Genomic DNA, 24,159 nt, shown 5'->3' on the forward strand with positions numbered 1-24,159 from the left:
ATTAAGAAAGTAGAAAATTTGCCAAGCAGATATTTTATTCACCCTGCGTTTTCAGTCATTATATTGTGTAATCTTAGAAAGATAAAGTGGAATGAGGATGACCCAAAACACCAGAATTTTCATTACAAACTCCCAACTTATTCCCTTATAAGAATTCCACTTTGATCTTCATATGCTAGCATGTTATATTTTGGCATACATATATATATTGGCATCCTAGTAATCTGCCTCATTCAGATTTGAGTATATAATTCTGGTTACCACCACCATCTGTCACATCCCTTGTTCTTATAATCATGTCTATAATCAGTTCTTATAATCATTTCTGTGATTCACTTTTCTTTTACTTAAAAGAAAATGGGAAAGAGTAATAAAGATGACTCATTTAACTCTTTAAATTAAGCTTTAGTAGAAGTCTTCCTGTAAGAGAGAAAGTGAGAGAGAGAGAGAGAGAGAGAGAGAGAGAAGTGTTTGTGTACAGGCATGAAGTCATGAAATGCTGCTTAGTCATTTGGTATAGTATGGGTCACATAACACAATTTATTGTTCAATTCAGTTCATTTATTTTCTTTATATCCCTATATCAAAATTATCTTCTTATAAATGCATAAATTTATTGTATACATATAGTTGGATCAATGGAAACCTCTCATCCCTGCTAGAAAGAGAATTCTACAGGTGATGGATGTTGAAAAAGTCACATCATCTAAGCATATCAATATTTAAAGTATTATTTCAAATACCACAAAGCTTTTACTCTCCTTCAGGGCCCACAATAATATATGTCTTATGGGGCCAGAGAGATAGCAAGGAGGTAAGACATTTGCCTTGCATGCAGAAGGACAGTGGTTCGAATCCCAGCATCCCATATGGTTCGTTCCCCCTCCCCTCAGTCTGCTAGGAGCGATTTCTGAGCATAGAGTCAGGAGTAATCCCTGAGTGTTGCCGAGTGTGACGCAACCGCCCCTCCCAAATATATGTCTTAAGTATGTTCTCCTTTTGAGAGATTATTCTTGAAAAACCTGAATCTTTCCCAAAATCCTTATCTGGATTAGATTAGTTAATCAGTCCTTTCCTTTGTAAAAATAAATGTATTAATTGTGACTTTCTTCTTCATTACCCATAATAATGGTGCCAAAAATGACTCATAAAGTGTTTGAACATAATCTAATATACTATTTTCTGGTTTGTCACGATAACATTTGGTTAACTCCTCATATTGTATTGGCCTCAGTAGTGCTTATGGTACAAGCATGCCCATTATCCAAAGCACTTTTCAAATCCTGATTCTTACCCAGGGAAGTAGAGTTTGTACGTGATTGTTTTTCTTGGCTAATTATTTATTCAGATAGTTGATTGGTTTGGGTTTTCAGCTACAAAAAGGCTAACTTGTGGGTCTTTTGAAAACATTGCCTATCCAAATGCTCTGTATGTAATGATCCAGATTTTTCGATATTAATATTACTTTTTAATTGTCAAACTAAGTTTTAATTGGTTATACTCTGATAGCCAAATATAATTAGAAATACAATTGAGTTACAGAATCCACTCTGCTTTTGAAAAAAATCCATTTCTGTATGACTAATTTTTTCTAAGAAAATAGATAAATGTATAAACCCAATAAAATTATTTTATGGAGATTTCTCCATACTCCACACTTTCTAGACATGTCATCTAAAATAACATAAAATTTGAAGAATTGCTATCTACAGAAAATTATTTATTTCATATACTCTCAAAGCTCCACTAACATACTAAGACTATTTTTAAACTTGCATTAAATTTGTCTTCATACTCAACTATTACAATTTTCTTTTTCTGATGTCAGTGAATAAGCAAGCCCCCCCCCCCTTCTTCTTTGCCTAAAAATCCTCATTATCTTCTTTTCTGTTTCTTTTTGTTGTTTTTATTATTGTGGTTTAGGTTTTGGGGCCATACCCAGCAGTGCTCAGAGGTTACTCGGGGCTCTGCGCTCAGAAATCGCTCCTGGCAGGCTCAGGGGACCATATGGGATGCGGGAATCGAGCCACCAGCAGTTCTGGGTCACCTCGTGCAAGGCAAACGCCCTACTGCTGTGCTATCTCTCTGACCACCCTCATTATCTTCTTAACCTTGTCTCAGTTGTTGTCTGTGCTCAGTTTGTCCTCGGGAAACTTTTCTAGACGCTCTGCATTGACAAAACAGAGTGACATTATTTAGCGATGTCTGGAGACAACATAGCAAAAGTGGTGAGTCAACTATGACCTAAGAATAGTATTTTTTCTATAGTACCTGCTTAAGATGGGTGACTTTCTTTCAATCCTGACTTGACAGCTCATTTTCACTTGAAACATTAAGCATTTTATGTTTTTTTCTGATTTGCATGTGGCAAATATTTTGTTTCAGATATAAAACATTAAAAAGGTTGAAAAGGAGAGGAAAACAGAATTTTCAAGAAATTACCTCTTATAAACTTACCTGAGGGCCCCTTATTGTAGTTAATTTACTTTGATCACCTTGTTACTAATTATATATGTAATTATTATAGTGAGAAGGAAAATATTATTCACATTGTCAGTAATTAAAGGTAGGAGCCAACTTTATGTCACACCTTACACTTCAAATGCCATACAAGTCAATTAGAATCAATAAAAATTGATATATAAAAATCTGTACTTAATTTGTCATAGTTTGGATATAATTTTTATTTAAACATTGTGATTATGGTTACAATTTTATATAATTTATTTACATAGGTTTTTCCATAAAATTGCTTGGGATTTTCAGGATTTTATTTAAAGCCTTTTATTTTATTTTATTTTAAAAATAAAATAAGGTGAAACTCCAGAGTACAGATGTGTGATTTATTGTCTTAGAACATCCCCCAAATTTCTTTCACTTGGATATTTCTTGCACTGACATTAGTTTTCACCCTCCAAAAAAAAATATTGCTTTAAATAAGAAAATGTGAAATATTTTAAATGATTTAATCATCTCAGAAACCATTTTGTCATTAAATATAAATTTATGCGGTTGTGTATGTGTGTGGAAAAAATGGGTAGAAGTTCACCTATCTTTATATATATACTATTTCATATAATTCTTGAAAGGAATTAGTGAGAAAAAAAATAAGATACGCTTTTTTGGGGGGAAGGAGCTTTAAATAATTGTTTTGCATTTTGTTTTGTGTATTTTTCTTGCAGCAGAGCACATAAATTTTAAATCTTTTCTTGTCATAGTCTTCAAGGTATGGTTGCCACCTCACCCCAATGTGATAAATTTGTATAAACAAATTTGTCACATACCTGATGGAAAAAAATGACAATAATGAGAAATATTATATATAATGCAGTTTAAATAAAAAAATTTATGTATATAATACAGTTTTAATAAGAAAAATTATGTATATAAAACAGTTTTAAGAGTTTAATTACTTCAAGTTAAGATCAGAAAAGATTTATCACCCATGGTCAAGCTCCACAGGTTAAGATTAAGAATGAATTTGCGGGGCGGAGAGATAGCATGGAGGTAAAGAGTTTGCCTTGCATGCAGAAGGTCAGTGGTTCAAATCCCAGCATCCCATATGGTCCCCCGAGCCTGCCAGGAGTAACCCCTGAGTGCTGCCGGGTGTGACCAAAAACAAAACAAAACAAAACAAAAAGAATGAATTTGCATTGAAGATAAGGCATATAGAAGAAATTTTTGGATTCAGATTTATGTAAAACCTATCATTGCCTCTAACACTTTTACATGCCGAAAGCACTCATGTTTTGACCAGGACATAAATTCTACTATACTTGAGGGTCAGAGCAATAGGACAGCAGGTAGGACATTTGCCTTGCATGCACTCTACCTGGGTTAGATCCCCAGCATCCCATATGATTTCCCACGTCTGCCAGGACCAAGTTCTGAGTGTGCAGCTAACTCCTAACTGCCAGTGGACGTGGCCCCAAAAACAAAAACAACCAAAAAATTCACTGTCTTATTCCAAAATCAATAGCAAGTGGAAAATATCACTTATCTATGCAAACTGCCAAACTACAATATAAATATGTACAATGTAGAGAGTTATATTATATACTATAAAGATAGTTTTGTTTTGTTTTGTTTTGTTTTTGAAGAGGCCATTATAAATTTTGCTTTACTGAGCAACAATTCAGGAGAAAAATTTTTAACTTTGTTTCCTTTCAAGTTCTCTGGAAGCTTCAAAGAAATTCAAGTGAAAAGTACTTTATGCAAAAAGATTTATAAACCCGAGTTTTGGGACCTAATTTCTGACCAATTAAGTTCTTGATTTATTCCATTTAGAAAGAGGGCCTTGTGTTTTTGTCATGCACTTAGCTGCTTCTTGTACATTCTTGTATTTTTTTTTTTTTTGGTTTTTCGGGCCACACTCATTTGATGCTCAGGGGTTACTCCTGGCTAAATGCTCAGAAATTGCCCCCTGGCTTGGGGGGACCATATGGGACGCCGGGGGATCAAACCGTGGTCACAGTCCTTCCTTGGCTAGCGCTTGCAAGGCAGACACCTTACCTCTAGCGCCACCTTGCTGGCCCCACACTCTTGTATTTTTGACTTCACAAAAAATAAGAAGATGAGGCTAATTTTAGAAAATGCACAAGCTGTGGACATTGAGTCTTCAAAGCCAAAAATGATACTAAGACTAGACCATCCTGAATTCTGCCAGAAATGATTCCTGAATTCAAAGTCTTGAGCACTGCCAATGTGTCCCAAATATCAAAAAATAAATAAATGAAATAAAATTACAAGACCTCTCTTTTAAAGAAATATTATAGTATATACTATTATGAAACAAGAATTCCAATTATAATTTCTCTAATTTTTAATTTTTCATTTATTTCTGGGGTTTTGTACTTTGGTCTAAAGAGTGGTACTTTCTCATACACACTTAACATTTGTAGTTAAAGTTTAAAGGTTTTGACATTCTAATATATAAACAATGCATACCATATTATGAACTTTCAAAATGTTGGGAAAGTTTGTGGCAAAACATCATTTCAATCTTATTAACTTAAATCGTCTTACTCAAATAGAGCCAAACAGCTAATTATTGTATTCTCCCTAAAGAGAAGAGCACAGATAATTTTAGATTACACTAATGTTACAGGAAATTAATCTAGAGAAGATCAAACTCTCATTAAGCATTTTACAAGTATAGTTCTAATAGCAAGGAAGTGTGAATATTCATCACAAAAACCTGAGTGACTTTGACTTTTATTAGGTATTATTTAAGTATCGATTGGTACTTTGATAAAAGTTCATTTAAAATTTTAGTCATCATTTAAATTTCAAACCAGCATCTTTTGTAACGAATTTAAAACTTGTTATCATGAATAGACTCAATTTACAAGTTAAGACTCAAGAAATAATTATGAATCAAAAGCATATATACTGCTGTTTTCTCTGAATGTTTTCTTTGCATCTGCATAGAGCCATGGTTAGATAACTTATTATGCTTTCAATATGACAGTCATCTCTAGATAATGTCAACAAATAAAGTTGGGAACTACAGAGAAAGCCAGAGAAGTAAAATCCTTGAGTGATAGCTAAACCGGCAGGACTTAGTGTAATATTGAACCTTTTCCATGATAATCTATAGGGGTGAGCAAATTTTTATTATGTCTAGGCATAGGCAATCAATCTACTTGGTAAGTACAGAGTAAGAAGTTAAATCTGGGATCATGGGAGCCAATGTGATTGAAATTGTGGATCTCAGGCCAGTTTTTTTCTACTTGTTCAACTCTGAAAATCTGACAACATCCTGAACATTCCAAAATAATAAGAATATTGTCCAACTAGAACTCAAATCTAAGCTTGGGGGATTCTGTTGCCAGATTCTATTCTTGAATGCATTGCTGTGTTTACGCTCTTCTTGGCATTCCCATCTTATTAACTAGCTCTCCTCCCAAGGACAATGAAGTAGAGCAGAACAAACTCCTGGCTAGGGCCGCTCCAGCTTTTCTGAAAGGCAAAGGGTAAGTTAAAACCCAGAGTGTCTCAGAATCCTGAATTAACATCACTAAAATTGGAGATTTCTTTTCTCAAAAAATATTTGTGTTTGGAAGAGTATCTTTGACTTGTTTTTTAAAAAAGAAAAGCAGTCCTCGTAACCCCATTAACAGCACCAAGTAGCTATTTTAAGCAAATGCATCTGTGTTGTCACTCACTTTCCCTAATTCTCCTTTGTTTTAAGATGACTACGCTTGAGATTTGATTTTTCTGAAGGATTCTTAATCTCTGATTACAGCCCATTTCAGTGTGACTGCTGTACAGATGAAGTTCTTGGTTGGCCTCAGTGATTTGAAGAATTTAAATATCTCCTTACAAGTTACTTACATGTGTGGAAGTCTTTATTTGCAAAGTTAGTGGAATGAAATTGTGACTTATGTTGCTTGAATTTTTGCTTGGTTTGTGATAGAACATCACTTTTTTTTCCTTGTTTGGTTTTCAAATGCATTTTCAACACAAATGCATTCCTACCTGCTCTCCTTATTTCTATCTACCTCTCTTAACAGCTGCCTTTCTTTCCTCCTGCTTGTTTCAGGATTCAGTACAGTCTGAATGTGGCAGACAGGCTAGCTGATGAACATGTTCTCATCGGGTTGTATGTCAACTTGCTCCGGAACAGCCCATCATGGTTAGTGCAGGTTTGACAGCTTGACTGTCCTTAGTAAGGGGAACTGCCTGATCACTTGACAAGCAGTCTATGGCAGGGGTAAAGTTACTGAGTGCCAGATGTGTCACTAAGACATTGTAAAATTCATTTAAGGTGCCTCTCTTAATGTTAGTTTGAATATTCCACATCAACATATCTTAGAAAAACACACTTGTTTTTCTAAAGGAAATATTTGTGTAAATAGATGCCATGCTACTAGTATTTGGTGGATGCAGGATGCTAAATGTTACTTGTGTAAATAATTACTCCACAAAAGTGATGCTTAAATATAAGTTTACATGTAAACTTATATATGTTTATATATTTTATATTCACATGAGCCAACATTTTAAATCCTCTTTTGCCTTTTCTTCTACTAATTCACAGAAAATATTTCTCAGTGCTCACCACCCTTACCATTTGTATTATTAACTAGTTCTTTGTTTCTAGAACTCTCCTCCCTTTAGTTTCCAAAGTTCCTTCCTATCATTGATCTTGATGCTTAGAATTACTTTATACGATTCGTGTATGAAATTATTTTGTTTATCATTAATTTAATAATGAACATATCTGCTAAATAGTAAGTATTTAACTTGCTTTTTTCTAAAATATAACTATAAAATTAAACATTTTATATTACTATATGCTACTCTCTGAGGATATAAAAGCAATCTCTTAGCAAAGTCCTCATTTGCTCAAATTTTCCAAGCTTGCAGATAAAACAGTATTTCTTTGATCTTTTCCTAATTCAATTTAAAAAAAAAATGAAATGTCCAAAGAGAAATATTCAGTCTGTCACTACTACCACTTTCTCCTATTTAAGTAATGAATCATATTGATCCGATTGTCACTTAAGCCCATAAAATCTTCACAGACTCACCTAACTTGTACTTGATGAAAGCTAGGCATAATTTGTATTTTGAAAACCAAGAAAATTTTCAGAGTAAATGATGAAGCAGGATCTTTTTTAATATTTTCTGCCCTCCATATTTCTTCTTTTTTCTATAATTACAAAAAGCAACTTCTCTTTTGGATGTTTTCCATTTTCTTCCCATCCTTTATGTTTAATCCTAACAGTTCCCTCCCTACTCCTACCACAAAAAAGTAAGTAGTGATCTCTCACCTCCTTTGTCATCATTATAGCTGTAATTCTTCACCTTTATTCAACTATGGTGAGAGCTATCATGGTAATAAGCATAAAAGCAACCATTTCTTAAAGCAGTTGCCTTGTGCTTAGCATTCTTAAAAGCTTTACTTAAATAATTCACCCCTAGTCCTTAAAGCAAATCTATAAACTAAATACTGTCACTGCCATCTTATAAACAGTAAAGGTATCAGTTTAGGACAGTTAAATGTAATTCTCCTACAGCCATGGAGAGCTAACCATCTGAGGATTCTAATCACTGTCCATCTGATCTCAAGCTCATAATTATTATTATGCTAATTGACTCTTAAAAACCCTCCAGACACACACACAGACAGAGAAAGTTCTTCTGGGAATTCCTCAATGTGGCAACCACCATCTATCCTTTTACTGAAAGTACACATCCTTTAGTACTACTTTTATTTCATCTCAACAACTGTCTTGTGCACACTAGCAATAAGAATGGTGGTGGTGGAGCCAGAGAGATAGCATGGAGGTAAGGCATTTGCCTTGCATGCAGAAGGTCCGTGGTTCGAATCCCAGCATCCCATATGGTACCCTGAGCCTGACAGGGAGATTTCTGAGCGTAGAGCCAGGAGGAACCCCTGAGCACTGCTGGGTATGACCCAAAAACTAAAAACCAAAAAAAAAAAAAAAAAAAAAAAAAAAGAATGGCGGCTGTTAGGAAGATACTGCTTACTCATTCAGTTTTATGCATTGTGTTTCTACATTTTGATTTTAAGTTTCAAGAGAACAAATGGATACAGAATATGAATGATAGAAATTAAGTCATTTTACATTTATGGAATGCTTCAAAAAGCCCTTTCTTGTGCATTATTTAATTTGTTTATACACCCCTATCAAGTTTGGATATTTTTCTTTTTATTTCATTGGTAAAAAAAAAAAAGTTGCTAAATCTGAGATTTTCAGCAACCTATCTCAAGTCACCAACAAGCAATGGCATTTCCACAGGACTTTTGTCTCTTGGTCCCAGAATCTAATTAAACTCTATTTTCAGCTTCTTTTCCCATGTATCTTCACAACGCCTAAAAATAGGAACCTAATAGGTGTTCTTGATTCAAAGTATTGTGCTTGTACTTCTTTGTAATTCTGCCTGGTTGACCTATGAACGGTTCTTCTGTCCTGTATTTAAAAAAAATTGTCATAAAAAGAAGTGGTGATAGTCAATCAAGAGGAAACAATTCAATGGTGTGGGGAAAGCAAAGAATGGATGAGGAAGAATAAAATCATCTGTAATGCTTTCTATATCCTCTATTTTTATTAGCTTTCCAGGGAAGCTATGACAAAAATTATCACTCTGTGGCTTGAACAACAGAAATTAACTTTCTCACAGTTCTGGAGGCCAAAAACCCAACACCGAGGTGCTGACCCAGTTGGCTTATTCTATGGTCTCTCCTTGACTGTACCTTGCTACTCTCCCCCAGGGACTCTTCTCTGTGTATTTCTAGTTTACTTCCTCTTCTTATGCAGACACCAGTCATATTAAATTTGAGTCTCATTATTGTGACCTCCTTTAACCAAGTTACTGCTTTAAAAACCTTATTTCTGAGTAGTCACCTTCTGAGAAAATAAGACTTAGTAGTGCTTCAATACATGAAGTTTAAGGAGAGAACTTAGTTCATCATACATACATACAACACTGACTCCCCTAAATTGTATGTTTTAATATTACAAACATGTAGTCTAAAATTTTATTTTATCACATGTTTATTTTGCAATCTTCTGAAATAAAAAGGAATTACTTAGTGACTTTCTTTTATTAGTTTTTATTTTCTTGTACATTCCTTTCTTCAATGCTAATGTTTAGGAACTTAGTTCTAGAACAAGACTTCTAAGAATGGTATTTGTGGGACCAGAGAGATAGTATGGAGGTAAAGTGTTTGCTTTGCATGCAGAAGGATGGTGGTTCAAATCCCAGCATCCCATATGGTCTCTCGTGCCTGCTGGGGTGATTTCTGAGCACAAAGTAAGGAGTAACCCCTGAGCGCTGCCGGGTGTAACCCAAAAACCAAAAAAAAAAAAAAAAAAGGAAAATGGTATTCCTTTAGAGTCCTGTAAATATAATTCTAAAGAATGTCATAAGGGGCCGGCGAGGTGGTGCTAGAGGTAAGGTGTCTGCCTTGCAAGCACTAGCCAAGGAAAGATTGTGACTACGGTTCAATCCCCAGGCATCCCATATGGTCCCCCCAAGCCAGGGGCAATTTCTGAGCGCTTAGCCAGGAGTAACACCTGAGCATCAAACGAGTGTGGCCCAAAAAACCAAAAAATAAATAAATAATGTCATACATATATGCTCATATATGACTTGATTGTGTTATACTCATGAAGATTTGCCTAAAGATCAGTTTATTAATTGATTTTCAAATGAATTCCTTTAATATCATAGATTCTAATGCATTTTAAGTTTTCATATAAAATGAGAGTAACAATAGTTACCTGAGGAAATAGTAGCTGTATGTCAAGAAAATAATTGCCAGGAGAGAGATCAAAGCACCAGACTTATGGGTGTGAGTCAAAGACCAAAAGTACAAAAATATTTCAATAAAAGATTATTGGCTATATAAAAGAATTAATTAAAAAGAAGAATCAACCTCAAATTTCACTCATTCGTGGACTACAGAGTGTCAAAATAGGAGAATAAACAGTACTAAATAATGACAAAGCCTGGCTTGAAATATAGTACCAGGGAGTGTAGAAGAGGAACCAAACTTGAAGAGTTATAGAGCAAGTGGTAAGGGATGATGAGAACTTTGTTGGGGAAGCAGCTAGTAAGTTTATGTATTGAAACCATCAACTTTAACACTATTGTAACTTCCTAAGCTATAGTAAATTATTAATAAGTGAAAATTTAATCCAGGCATTCTTGTTTATTACATGTTTAATTATATATATTATACTTCATGAGAAAGAAGTGATTAAGTATATCAGTTGACACCATAATGTTTTGTAACAAATCATTCTGAACTTTATTCATTTGTATTATAGACATTTTTCTTGCTCTAAAAAGAAATCAATCTGTTAAGGAATCTTTAAACTAATTTAGAATAATTTTATGAATTTAATTAGAAAGAGTATGCTAAATTATCTGGTGACCCAAACACATCACTGAGAAGAGCAATAGAAGACAGTGAAAACTCAAGCGTTTCTAAAAGGCAGAATGCTTAGCTATGGAGATGTCTGTAACCTAGTGGGTGGTTAAAGTCGGGAACAAATGAAATGAAAAGAAATGCTAATAAAAAATAAATAGATTTCTTGATACATTCTTATTTGGTTATGATTTTTTTGTGGGGGAAGCTTGAACAGGTCTATAAAGAAAACAAAGAAATGTAAACAACATCTAAGTTCCAAGAAATATTTGCTAAATCACAATTTAGCAAACCCTAGCTTGCAGGGATGGGGGTAGTTTAATTTCCTGGAATGCCATTTTTAAATCATTCGCAATGGACTGTAGTCATGTATTTAAGAGAGAAAACAGAGAGCTTTCGGATAATAGATTTCCAAAGCTCTGAAATGTAGTCTACACAGAAGCCACTTTTTTAATTCATCATGTTCATCTAGTAAGATTACTGATTATAAAGTCTTAAAATGAATATCCAGGAATGAAGAAAGTGTTGGGATCAGTATTTCTTTAATGATTTAGGGATTATTGGCCATTCATTTTCAACTATTTGTAACTGAAGTCTTGAAATAATGGAATTTATTAGAGGAATGCCTCATTCACCCTTGTATAATTTGAACATACTGAAATGACATATGTGAACTCATAAATCGTTTGTGTGCACAAAGGGATAATATATCACTCCACCCCTCATTCACTCAGTGCTAGGGGGAAGAAAGCCATGCAAGTATGAGTTATAGCCTGCTAGACAGGAACCCATAACTTCACATATTACATTTCCCAGAGGCTTTTTTTCTATAACCTTCATATTATTTATACTTGCTGGTCATTCATTGACAAAAGACACTTTTATCATAATGGCTTTTATCAAGGTTTTCTTGTATTATTTATTTATCAAAACAGTTACAAATGTTTTAAACAAAGTCACTTTTAAGTAGTCAAACGTATTATCTTGGGTTTGATGCATTGGGCTGTTTTGTCTATACAAACTATATTGAGACTAGGCACATGATTTCCAGAGCACCAGCTAATTTTAAAAAATCAAACTAAATCATTTCTTGAGTTTATGTTTAAAACAAAAAATAGATCTTTTTATTGAAGCTGTAACAAGAATTTCAAGTGGTATTTCTAATAACTAGAAAGTGAAAGCATTGTGTGATCAAGGCAAACATCTGCTTTAAAATATTACATTTTCAAAACTAAGTTTGCTTTTTATTAATATAAATATTTTCTTACTATAAGTATACTTACTACAAGTAACCTCTAGATAGAAGTTTTGTCTTAAAGAAAAATTTGTATAATGACACATATATTCTATAAATATCAATATGGTAAATATTTTGTCTTTTATGTAGTTACATTTGGAGTTCATCTGATGTGTTATCTTTTTTGTTTTCAGAACCTTCTAGCGACTTAATACTATATTTCATTGCATAACAATCACAGATTTTATGCCAATCTTTTTTTATAAAAATGTAATGACCATATAATGACCATAATATTACACCTATTTAGTGTCCATAATTGCTGAAAAAATAGGGTTGATAATTATCTGAAATGTTGGCAAAAGCCAAGAAACGGCGACAGAACGGTATTCACGTACTCAAGAACACCATTGAGCCCCTATATCAGGAAACCTAAAAAGAGCTTCTTCACCTCTTCATCTCTCACCATGAGCATACAAAGGCATCCTAATTTCTAGCTACTCAGAAGTCTCAATATATCTCAATATATCTCAATATATCCCGGAAACATTAGAAATACTAGTTCTGAGGTCCCAATATTCCTCTGTACTGCAGACACCACATTTTCATAAGTGACATGAATGCACAGAAAAGTTTGAGAAAACCCAACTCTGGACAGAATTTAGATGACTGATGATACTTTGGAAGATACATGAATCATTAATGAATCTCAATTAATGGGGCAAAGTAATCTCAATTAAAGGAGCAGAGTAAGTATATTGAATACTAATTGTGTCCCAAGAGCCTCGCCAGCTTGCTTCTTTCATTTAGACAAAATTAAAAATAAGACTTCATAGCCTTACTTGGTAGATGGAGAAAAAGAGAAATTTTCTAGGTAGTTGTTATTGCCTGGAGTTAAGAAAAAAAAAAAAAAAGCTAAATCTTTAACAGTGATAGTCAGGCTTGAAGAAGTTGTAGTTTACATAGGTAAGAAGTATGCACCAAAGCAGAAGTGATGTACACAGGATTGTCTTCAAAATGACCAAGTGTATCATTACAGTAATGGATTCAGCCAATCAAGAAAAACTTATTTGAAAGTAGCAGTGAGAATGCTGGAAGCTCATAATGATTTAATGCATCTTTTTACTTTAGAACAAAGGATAAAATAATAGGCTTGGCTTAGTTTATATGTAAATGTACTTATCAATCATACTACTTATTGTATGAATCCAAGTGGAAAATTTATACACCATTGGCATGGTATTAAAAATATATTCCTAATAAATAATCATAGTGTTGGAATACTTATATTTTAGTTTTGGACCACACCCAGTGGCGCTCAAATGTTACTGAGATGGTGCTCAGGGAGCCATATTGGTGCCATGATCGAACCTGGGTCAGCCACATGCAGGGCAAGCGTCCTACCTGCTGTGCTACCACTCTGGCCCCTGCAATATATTTTTAAGGAGCAGGATTCTGTATGAGTCAATGAAAAATAATATAAGAATATATTTGGGGATAAACACAAGTTCATAATTTTGTGAAAAGGACTTTAGAAGATGAACTTTTCCTTCTGAGTTAATTCAAATTGTCCTTAATCTGGTATAACCGACTTATATAAATTTCTAGAAGCTATATAGTTTATAGTAATGACAAAAGCCAATACAATAACTTCTTTTCTCTGGAAGTAAATATATGATCCATCAATACCACTCCTGGGAATAAACCCTAGGGACCCAAAAATACGATGCAGAAAAGGCATTTGTATACCTGTGGTTAATTGCAGTAATATTCACAATAGCCAGAACCTGAAACCAACCCAAGTGCAATTAGGACAGACAAGTGACCACTATAATGATAGTTGGAAAGGATAACTCTGAAAAACTGGTTGTTGAAAGGATGTAAAGTATTATGCATAACACTTTAAGTAATAGTATTGCAAACCGCAATGTTAAAAAGTTAAAGAAAAATGTCTGCCATAGAGGAATGCTAGGGAGTTGGGTCGCGAGAGGGAAACTGGGCATTGGTGGCAGAAAATGTGCACCCGTGAAGAGATGGGTATTGGGACATTGTATGACTTGAAATTCAATCATGAACAACTTTGTAACTAACTGCATTTCATGGTGGGTTGTTTTAAAATTTTATTTTTAAAAAAGGCAGTTTACCTGGGGCCGGAGCGATAGCGCAGCGATATGGTGTTTGCCTTGCACGCGGCTAACCCAGGACAGACCTGGGTTCGATCTCTGCGTCCTATATGGTCCCCCAAGCCAGGAACAATTTCAGAGCGTATAGTCAAGAATAACCCCTGAGCATCACTGGGTGTGCCCCCCAAGAGGCAGTTTACCTGACTATTAATATTACTGTTGAGAATTATATTATCTATTGCTATATGCATAACAAATTACTCCCAAAACACAGTTTAAATGTTTTTGATTTAGGGGCCACACCCGGCAATGTTCAGGGGTGTTACTTCTGTCTTTGCACTCAGGAATCATTCCTGGCAGTGCTCAGAGGACCATATGATGAATCTGAGTCAGCTGCATGCAAGCACACTATTCACTGTACTATTGCTCTGGCTCCTTAAATATATAATCTCATAAGGGTCGTGAATCTTTTTTTTTTTACCTTAGCTACTTGCCTTTGGCAAAAGAGCTTTACTTTCAGGTTGTGGGCTATGGCTGTGATCTCATCCACATATTCAGTTCTTCCTTATATGGACCTTTCTACAGGGCTGCCCTATGCCTTGGTTGCTACCTTCCATTGAGCAAGAAATCTATTGAGCTCTCCATAAAAAGAAAAAATGCTCAAGAGAAGATGTGATGGTCTATTTATAGTCAACTATTGGGAGTAGACTTTGGCATTACTTCTTCTATAATCTATTTATTAGTGCAAACCCCTACATCCAACCCATATTAAAGGGAGTATAATTAGACCCAAGTGGGAATATTAGAAGGCGGAGATTACTACACCCTGACATAATTTTTCCCCAATCTTGCTTCTATATTTTCTAATATGTCTACATGTTTTCTAATATATCTACTCATTTTGGACATATTCTATCCAGCTAAAAGAAAGTGCTAAGGATTATAAATCAAAGAGAAAATCTTTCACAGAGATGTTGATTAATCATTTCTTCTAAATAAAAACAATTGCTTAGGCTAGAGACAGGATTTATTCATGTCCTGCCTGGTCATATATTATATCATGTCATGATTCCAAGTTTGGGATCATTAACCTAACAGGAGTTTGTATAGTGTTTATGTTTTTAAACTGAAAAATGGAAAGAGAAAACTCCCTGGGTGGTAACATGGATATTTTCAATCTGTCTCAGCTGCCTGATAGTCTCCTTCTTACTATGTTCCCAACAGTATGCTTGAGAGTTCAAACCGGCTTGATGAAGAGCACAGGCTGATTGCCAGATATGCAGCAAGACTGGCAGCAGAGTCCACTTCTTCTGTAAGTAGCTTGAGAGGACTTGTTATCTTTGTCCTTGGTGCTCCTTTGTGGTCTACAAAATCTAAAACAATTTGTCTCCACTTCTTCAATTTTCCAATTTTCATTCTGGTATGGCTAAGCCATAACTTACCATTGCTATTGCATTGCTGAACTGCCCCACACCTAGTTTCTCTGTAAAATTTCTGATTGGTGAATTCAAAGAGCAAAGTCATGACCCAGATCCACAACAGATGAAGAAGTTTCTGCTCTAATCAAATATGTAAAATACATACAAGGAAGAGAAAACTTTTGTAATGAAATAAAAAAAAAACTGGAAATCGGGTTTGAAGAGAAGGGTCAGAGAAGGGTTGTGCCTTGCACAAAGCCAGCTTGAGTTCAGTCTCTGGCACCTCATCTGGTCCTCCGAGCTCCACTCAGAGTGATATCTGAACATAGAACCTGAAATAAGTTCTGAGCACAGCAGAGTGTGGCCCAAACCAAAACCAAAATGATATTTAAGAAACTGGAAAACATTCTAAGTTCCTATTTGGCAGACTTAATTATAAAAGCCATTTAGGAATTTAAAAGTAGGATCTGAAAATAACTATTAGCAGTACAAATCATGTCTGTTTAAAGAAATGACAATTAAAAATTACTGAGCAGTTTTATAAAAATTAGTCCTTTAACAGGCTTAGTCATATCTACAATCAAGTTTCTGGACATTAAAAGCAGACTGAGATTCTCCATGCCTTTGGACTTAGACAACATTTCTGAAAGCTTAGCACTTTTTAGCATTAATTATGACTATTTTAAAGAAAGAATAGTAACTGGCATTGAAGAATTTCTACAATGTACTGTATAACAAAAAATCATGTGGAAATATATATACTTGACCTATTTTATAAAATAATAACATTAATCCTTGACAACACATGTATCACTATAAAATATTATTACAACTACCTATACATACAAACCTATTAATAACATACAGTTATGAATACATATGTATATTGAATCAGAATTTAAATGTGGTCTGGAGAGAAAGTATAATCATAAAGCAGGAAGCTGATCTGGGTTCAATCTTCAGAATCCCATCTGGTCTCCCAGTCCCTCCATGAATGACTCCTGAACACAGAGCCAGAAGTAAACCCTGAACTCAGTGGGGTGTAGCTCAAAGCCCAGAAAAATACTTGTGTGTATATATATATACATATATATATAGTTTTATATATTATTTTATATATACACATCTGTATACATGAATAAACTGTAGGTATAAACTGTTGTATTTATGGTAAAACTGTATGATACAAATTAATGAGCTAGTAAAGTACAAATTTTAAATATATATGTATACACATATATATGTATATACAACTATAAATTTATTTTATATGAAATAATAGATGCTAAAGAACAAGTTGAACAAACTAAGAAGAGTGTCTATGACATTCATACCTTGAAAATGTTAATCATATGTTAAAGTTACCAAACAGTTATTCTAGATACAAAACTAACTCAATAATCCAATGATTTTTGTTTTGTTTTGTTTTGTTTTACGGGCCACACCTGTTTGATGCTCAGGGGTTACTCCTGGCTAAGCGCTCAGAAATTGCCCCTGGCTTGTGGGGACCATATGGGACACCGGGGGATCGAACGGCGGTCCTTCCTTGGCTAGCGCTTGCAAGGCAGACACCTTACCTCTAGCACCACCTCGCCGGCCCCAATAATCTAATGTTTTGTTTGTTTTAGTATCACATCCTTTGGCAGTGCTCAGAGTCTACTCATTCCTCAGTGTTCTGGCAGTGTCTGAGGGACTTGCAGTGCCAAGGCTTCTACATGCAGAGCATGTGCTCCATTCCTCTATTCTACCTCTTCAACTCTGGTGCAGTATTTTCAAACCCATCTAAACTGGGAAAGTAGTTGCATTGGAAATACATCTAAAAAAAAAAAAAAAACAAACATTTTCCCCACATTTGGTGTATTTGCTTCCCAGAGAATTTTATTCTGCTTTTCTTTATAGAGAACTACTTCAGATCCACAGAAAAACTGGTCCATAGGAGAAGAAACGAGACTTCATCTTATGAATTTTGTTTCTTGTCTAGGTCGTTTCTTTCTGTTGTTGTTGCCTGTATATCTCGTGGTTCCTGCCTTCTCAAGATCATATGTTGTCTATCAACAGTAACTATTGTCAAATACATGTTTTACAGCAGCCAACCCAGCAGAGAAGTGCGCCTGACATCTCCTTCACCATCGATGCAAATAAACAGCAAAGGCAGCTGATCGCAGAACTAGAAAACAAGAACAGGTAAGTTTTTAGACATGCTGGCTTTTGATAATATTAATCATAATAATTTTAAAATCTGGGTATACATTCTTTGATTTTGGTTTTCGTTTTGTTTTGTTTTGGGATCATATCTGATGGTCACTACTGGCTCTATGCTCAGAAGTTGCTCCTGGCAGGCTCGGGGACTGTTTGGGATGTGGGATTTGAAATATGGTCCGTCCTGTTGGCCGCGTGCAAAGCAAACACTTTACCACTATGCTATTGCTCCAGTCTTGCTTCGGTCCCATAATCTGGGTGTACATTTTTAAAAAACAGTGTATTGTATTCATTAATAACGTATAGCCATGCTCTCAAACATTTCTTTTTCCTTTGCCCAATATGCATATTAAAGACACAGGACACAGTGTATAGAATCAGTGATCTGATTGCTGAAAATCTGTGGGTTGTTTTTTTTTTTTTTTGGTTTTTGGGCCACACCCAGCAGTGCTCAGGGGTGACTCCTGGCTGTCTGCTCAGAAATAGCTCCTGGCAGGCACGGGGGACCATATGGGACACCGGGATTTGAACCAACCACCTTTGGTCTTGAATCAGTTGCTTGCAAGGCAAACGCTGTCACTGTGCTATCTCTCCAGGCCCAAATCTGTGGGTTTTAAACCATAAGAAAGTTAAGGAAAAAAACTATATAGTTTTAAGATTTCAATGAAATTAATATTGGCTCCTTAGAGTCCTGTTTCCTTTTTTTCTGACATACTTACTTCCATTGAGGAAATATACTTATTTTATACAGAAATGTCCTCCTAGGGGGTAGGGGGGAAATATCTCTGCTCTCCAGAGACAAGGAGATGGCTTGTGTGTAGGGAACCATCCAAGGAACACATGCTAAGAGGCATGTAGATTGACACATCACTATTCAATTGTTCAGGCAGAACATCTTCAAGATGTCCAAGATATTTGTTTGTGAAGGACATAGGTAGATCCTTGATTTAACACATATTGGTCTGTAGACTATCCCTTCTTCCATCATCACCACCACCACCACCATCACCCACCTACAGCATTTTCTCAAAATGCCCCCTCAATCCAAGTTGTCTTTTGAAATTTTTAATTTTGGGGACCCACACCCATCTGTGTGCTTAGAGCATATACCTGACTCTATTCCCAGAACTGCTCATGAAGTTATATGTATAATGGTCTGACATTTGACCAGTTTTTTCCCAAGGGAATTTTAAACCATAGGATTTTTTTTAAGTTAAAGTATAACTGATATTCATAATAAAGTGAATGAATGAGGGAAGTAGAAAGCCTGTCTCGAGTACAGGCGGGGATGGGGTGGGGAGAAGGAAGATTTGGGACATTGGTGATGGAAATGTTGCACTGGTGAAGGGGTGGGGTGTTCTTTACATGACTGAAACCCAACTGTAATCATATCTGTAATCAAGGTGTTTAAAGAGATAATAATAAAAAAAAAAAAAACGAATTACGCTCAGGGCCAGAGAGATAGCACAGTGGTAGGGCATTTAAAAAAGTATAACTGATATTGAAAAAAATGAGTTTTATGGGTATAATATTATTATTAGATATTTTATACATTGCAAAATTATCACCAAAGTACATCTATTTATTATTTGGCACCATAGGTAGTAGAAAAATGTTTTTGCTGTGATGAGAACTTTTAAGATCTACTCTCTCAAGAAGTTTCAATTCAGGCAATACAGTGTTACTGTCTATAGTCCCCAGACTTTTACATCTCTAGGACTTATGACATCAGGATTTGGACTCTGATATATTGGTGAAGCAGGCAGTTGTAAATTAGCCATTTGGATCCAAAACCATCTGTTTCCTTAACAAGTTCACCTACCATTTTCAGTACTTTGTTCTGTCTTATTGTTTCCTCTACGTTTTGTCGAATGAGAAACTGACCCCTTCCACCAAGAGCATATGACTTGTAACCTCGCCTAATGGCTTCTAATGCACTTAAGGATAATTTGCCTTGCACAAATCACCTTTCCTTTACAACTGACCTAATGTTCATCTCTGTGGGCAACAATGCCCCACAACATCAATAACACAGGACACATCTATCCCTGACAGAGGTCACACCATGAACACTCCTGTCCCAGATTCAATTACAGTGAATCCTTTCAAAAGCACTTTCCTTCTGAGGCTTCTTTCCTTGATATCCACAGATAAGGTTAAAAATGTTAAGAAAAGAAAAAAAGCCCAAAAAAAGAAAAAGAGAAAAAAAAATTGTCTAACTGGGGCTTCTCAGAAAGATTCAGTGAGAAGTATTTCATTCCTGGTGTGAAAATGGGGTGATTTAGTCTTGTGAAATGAGCCCCATTCATCCTATTTTCCCTCCAAGTACCTCTTACGTGGTAGCTGCAGGCACTTTACACTGCCAGACTGGGATCATAAATAATAGAAAGACAGCTTTTTGTCTTTTAAGCAGTGTACTTTTTTCAAAATGGAGCACATTACCTAGGCCTTATATTACCTGTTAGAGAAATTATTGGGTCGCGGTGACAACACTCAGCTTTGAGGCTCCAATGACTCACCACCAGCTCTTTTGAACTTAGGAGTACTAGAGATAAAGGCAGCTCCCCTCTCCCCCACAGCTGCCAAGAATCTATAGTCAGTGCCTTGGAAACTGTGTTTAGTAAGAGGCACTTATCCTAAGAGGACACCTTCTTTCTTTTGCTCTCAGAGCTTTAATGTACTTACTTGATGTACTTACATAATAGTACCTGAGTATATTGGATGTAACTGAAACTGGTTTATCTTCCTCCTCTCTCAAGAGAAATTTTGCAGGAGATCCAGAGACTACGGTTGGAACATGAACAAGCATCTCAGCCTACTCCAGAGAAGGCTCAACAAAACCCCACTCTGCTGGCTGAACTCCGCCTCCTCAGGTAAGAGAGGGAACCCAGGGGTCAAGGATCATAGATGTTAAGGTGATGGAAAATAGCCTTTTGCCAGACACTAACACTTCTTTTCTTGTTGTTGTTGTTGTTTTGTTGTTTTTTTTTTAATAACACACACTTACTTACTGAGATCTGAGGGGTCTGGAGAGAGACTGTTGATCATACTTTTTTTTTATTGTAAGACTTTATTCAAGAGACAAAATTGATTAACATACTGAGGTGAACTAACATAACATAAAATAGTAACATAACATAACATAATATAATATAATAATACATGTAAGTCAAATAATATTTCTGATTAAAACACAATTTTTATCGTAATGGTTTACATTATTAGAGGCATTTTTAATTTATTTTTTCACAAATCTTACACAGTGATATTTAAGGTACACAGTGACAATAGATGAGGGCCTTTTTACCACCAGTGTTGTCCTCCCTTCATCCCTGTTCCCAAGCATATATCCTTTATCTCCCTTCTTTATCCCCCGGAATGTTAGTGTAACTAAAAGCATATATGCAGTTCCAGATATTTTTACTAGTGGTTTCTTAAAGGTTTAGAGTCAAAGAAGCACTGTAAAAACAATGTTAGAGTGGCAATTATCATTTGCATGGGCCCACCAAAGTATGGGGGTCATGGAAAGGAAAAACTTTGACCTAAGTACAAGGAGACCCTACCCCTGAAGTTTCCTGAACTAAGACCATGTCTAGGCTCCAGGCAAACTAGTTTGTCCAATCCCAGTCATTGTCTGTAGTGCCCATACAGTTAAATTTTTCACAGTCTCTGTTGTTGGTATCATGTTTCTGTACTGAAGATCCTAGAATCTGTATATCCTACATTGAAGTCAGGATGGTGCAGAGCAGCATCTAATTTCAACTCACAATTGAAGGGCAATGCAGAAAGCCCTGTCCAATATGCAGGTCATTGTTGTTGTTTAAATCTTCTCAGTGTTAAGGGAAGACTCTCTTTTGAATAAATAAATGTCAGAGCAGCAGTAGGGTCTTCCTGGTAGAGGATTGCTTCCAGGTGATGTCATAGACAACTTTGGTTGTTTCATAGATGACTTCCCTGGTTCAGGGGTGACTGGAAAATGCCCAAACCTCTAAGGCCTGTGCCAGGTCATCATGTCAATGTTCAGAGTGTAAGGTTCCATTGCACCACAAGATTTGTGTGTTCCTATCTCTATTAGATAAGAACTTACTAGTATGTATAGTATTTTCCATTTTAATGTGCCCATGCAAACAAGGAATAATGCCAACTAGCGTTATCAGCGCATAAGGGGGCCGCCAGAACAAGTCCAACAATCCCTGTGACCTAGTTCAAACATAAGCATTAAACTGAGGGACTCTTTCACCAAAATTCCTTATTGAACAGTTCACAAAGAGAAAAAAAGATAAAAAGTTGGGAAAATAAACAATCTAACTTAAGACAGTGGACTCAATTGTCACCATTTATGGGAATTAATCAAAAAACTAGTATGGTATCATCCACAGTTACACAATGAAAGAAGGAAGAGGCCAAGAGGCCGCTGGGAGTAAACAAGTAGGAAAAGAGTATTGACCTCTTCCCAGCCTGAGAGTCCATCCTCTCATTTTTATTTTGAAAATATATGGTACCCCCACCTGAACTGGTCTCTTCCCAAACAGAGAGTCCATCCTCCCATTTTTATTTCAAATAAATATGGTACGTGCAGGCCCCACGCGTTTTTCAAATGGAGACCAATGAAAGAAAAAAAAATACCAGTGGTTGTCACGACTTAACGGCCCGCCATCCACCTCATGTGTCCCCACCCCTTAGGGTCGGGAGAGAAAGGGGGAAAGCCTGAGGACCATGATAGAGTTCACCTGGGCCGGCAACCAGGAAAGGCCTGGAGTAGGTGGGGAAATAGGGGAACGGCTGGAGGCCTGCCAAGCCTCCCAGCACCCCCCAAGCTAGGGAAAATGCCTCCGGTATAGGGTGTCCCCTAACTCCATACCTGAGAAGAGCTGGCCTCCAGGATCAAAACAACGGAAGCCAGCTATCTGCCCGGCCCCTCCCTGTGCTCCTCCTCCCTAGATAGGGAGGCGGGGAAGCCTGTAGACACCTAATAGAATCCCCCCGGAACCCACGGCAGGCCACCCGAGGTGGCACTCAGGCCAGGCCTAGAGTCCAGGGAGAAATAGGGGAACAGCTGGAGGCCTGCCAAGCCTCGCAGCACCCCCCAAGCTAGGGAAAATGCCTCTGGTATACAGTGTCTCCCCTAACCCCAAACCTGGGAAGAGCAGCCTCGATCATACATTTTTTATACTCTTCTATTTGACATAAAGAAAGCAAAAAATAAAAATAAAAAAAGAAGAAGAAAGAAAGCAGTATTCTTTGATCAGAAAAAATTTTTGGTCTGGAGAGATCATACAGTGGGTATGACATTTGCACATGGACAACCCTGGTTTGATCTCCGGCACCACAGATGAATCCCTAAACCATACCAGGAGTAATCCCTGAGCACTAGCAAGTGTGGCCCTGCCCCCTCCTAAAAATAAAAGAAAAATATCACTGCAAAAAATTTGAACTTTACTCTAGTTATTGCCACTGTCACTATAAGTTGACAGTGCTCTAGGTTATAAACGAGCAGTTAAAAAGTTATCATATGTTCTTAAATGTTAAAATTAGTCCGTACCATGTAAGGGAATACCAATTTACTCTATATTTTAGTCTTTTACAGTTCTTTGAAAACAGGCCTTTATATCTTCTTGTTCTTCAAGGGAACAAAGAGGCATGTTATTATCCAATCCATGTTCATAAAGCATTTGAGTTGAGATGGCCATCTAGTCCAAGTCCTGATTTCAGTGCACGTCTTAAAGTTGGAAATGTACCTTGCAGAGAGTAACAGCCTGAGAACTAAAGTTCCTCCCACAGAGGCCTTGTGCACAGTGATTCATACAGAAGGCTCCAGGCACGCTGGCTTGCCCCATATTTTGAACAGGCAGGTAATTAAACTCATTTATATAAAAATTGGAGAAACATAAATTCAAAGACAGTTCCTTCTGGAAACCTCATCTAGCCCATCTCTATAGCTTATCTCCTTGTAGGCACAAAGCCGCCATAGTTTAGTCTTTGGAGAGGTCTCAGAACCTGCTACTTGTTACATGTTCACAGCATCCTTTAAAAGCAAAGGAGTGGAATGGAAAAAAAAAAAACAGAAATTCTTCCCTTTTCAGTCTGCATAATTTCTGGTCCTACTGTCAGAGGCATGTATTAGAAATCCTTGTACATTCAATTATAATAGTTCTAAGGGGAATAAAAATTTAATAAAAGAAAAACATTTCACATCCTCATCCTCCTCTGCATAGGCATATAAAAGCAAATATGGTGCAGTGGTCATTTATTTGCCTTGCATGTGTGAAAAACTGG

At 36.1% G+C, this 24,159-nt stretch overlaps 1 protein-coding gene across 6 annotated transcripts in view; it reads left to right on the forward strand.

Annotated features, from left to right (window-relative positions):
* The window catches only part of DTNA (dystrobrevin alpha), a 376,270-nt gene that overhangs the window by 322,525 nt on the left and 29,586 nt on the right, over positions 1–24,159 (forward strand). For 4 of the 6 annotated variants that reach the window (XR_007493790.1, XM_049769646.1, XM_049769647.1 and 1 more), the window contains 3 exons: positions 15,491–15,578; positions 17,771–17,868; positions 20,643–20,756. Coding sequence is in view for 4 of the 6 variants with exons in the window: in XM_049769646.1 (XP_049625603.1) it covers positions 15,491–15,578; positions 17,771–17,868; positions 20,643–20,756 (300 nt within the window). In the remaining 2 variants the exon portion in view is untranslated. The remainder of the gene's footprint in view (positions 1–15,490; positions 15,579–17,770; positions 17,869–20,642; positions 20,757–24,159) is intronic. The other 2 variants (XR_007493791.1, XM_049769649.1) reach the window with 1 other exon arrangement.

The sequence above is a fragment of the Suncus etruscus genome, chromosome 3 (genome assembly GCF_024139225.1).
Source record: "Suncus etruscus isolate mSunEtr1 chromosome 3, mSunEtr1.pri.cur, whole genome shotgun sequence".
In the NCBI taxonomy this organism is placed as follows: domain Eukaryota; kingdom Metazoa; phylum Chordata; class Mammalia; order Eulipotyphla; family Soricidae; genus Suncus; species Suncus etruscus.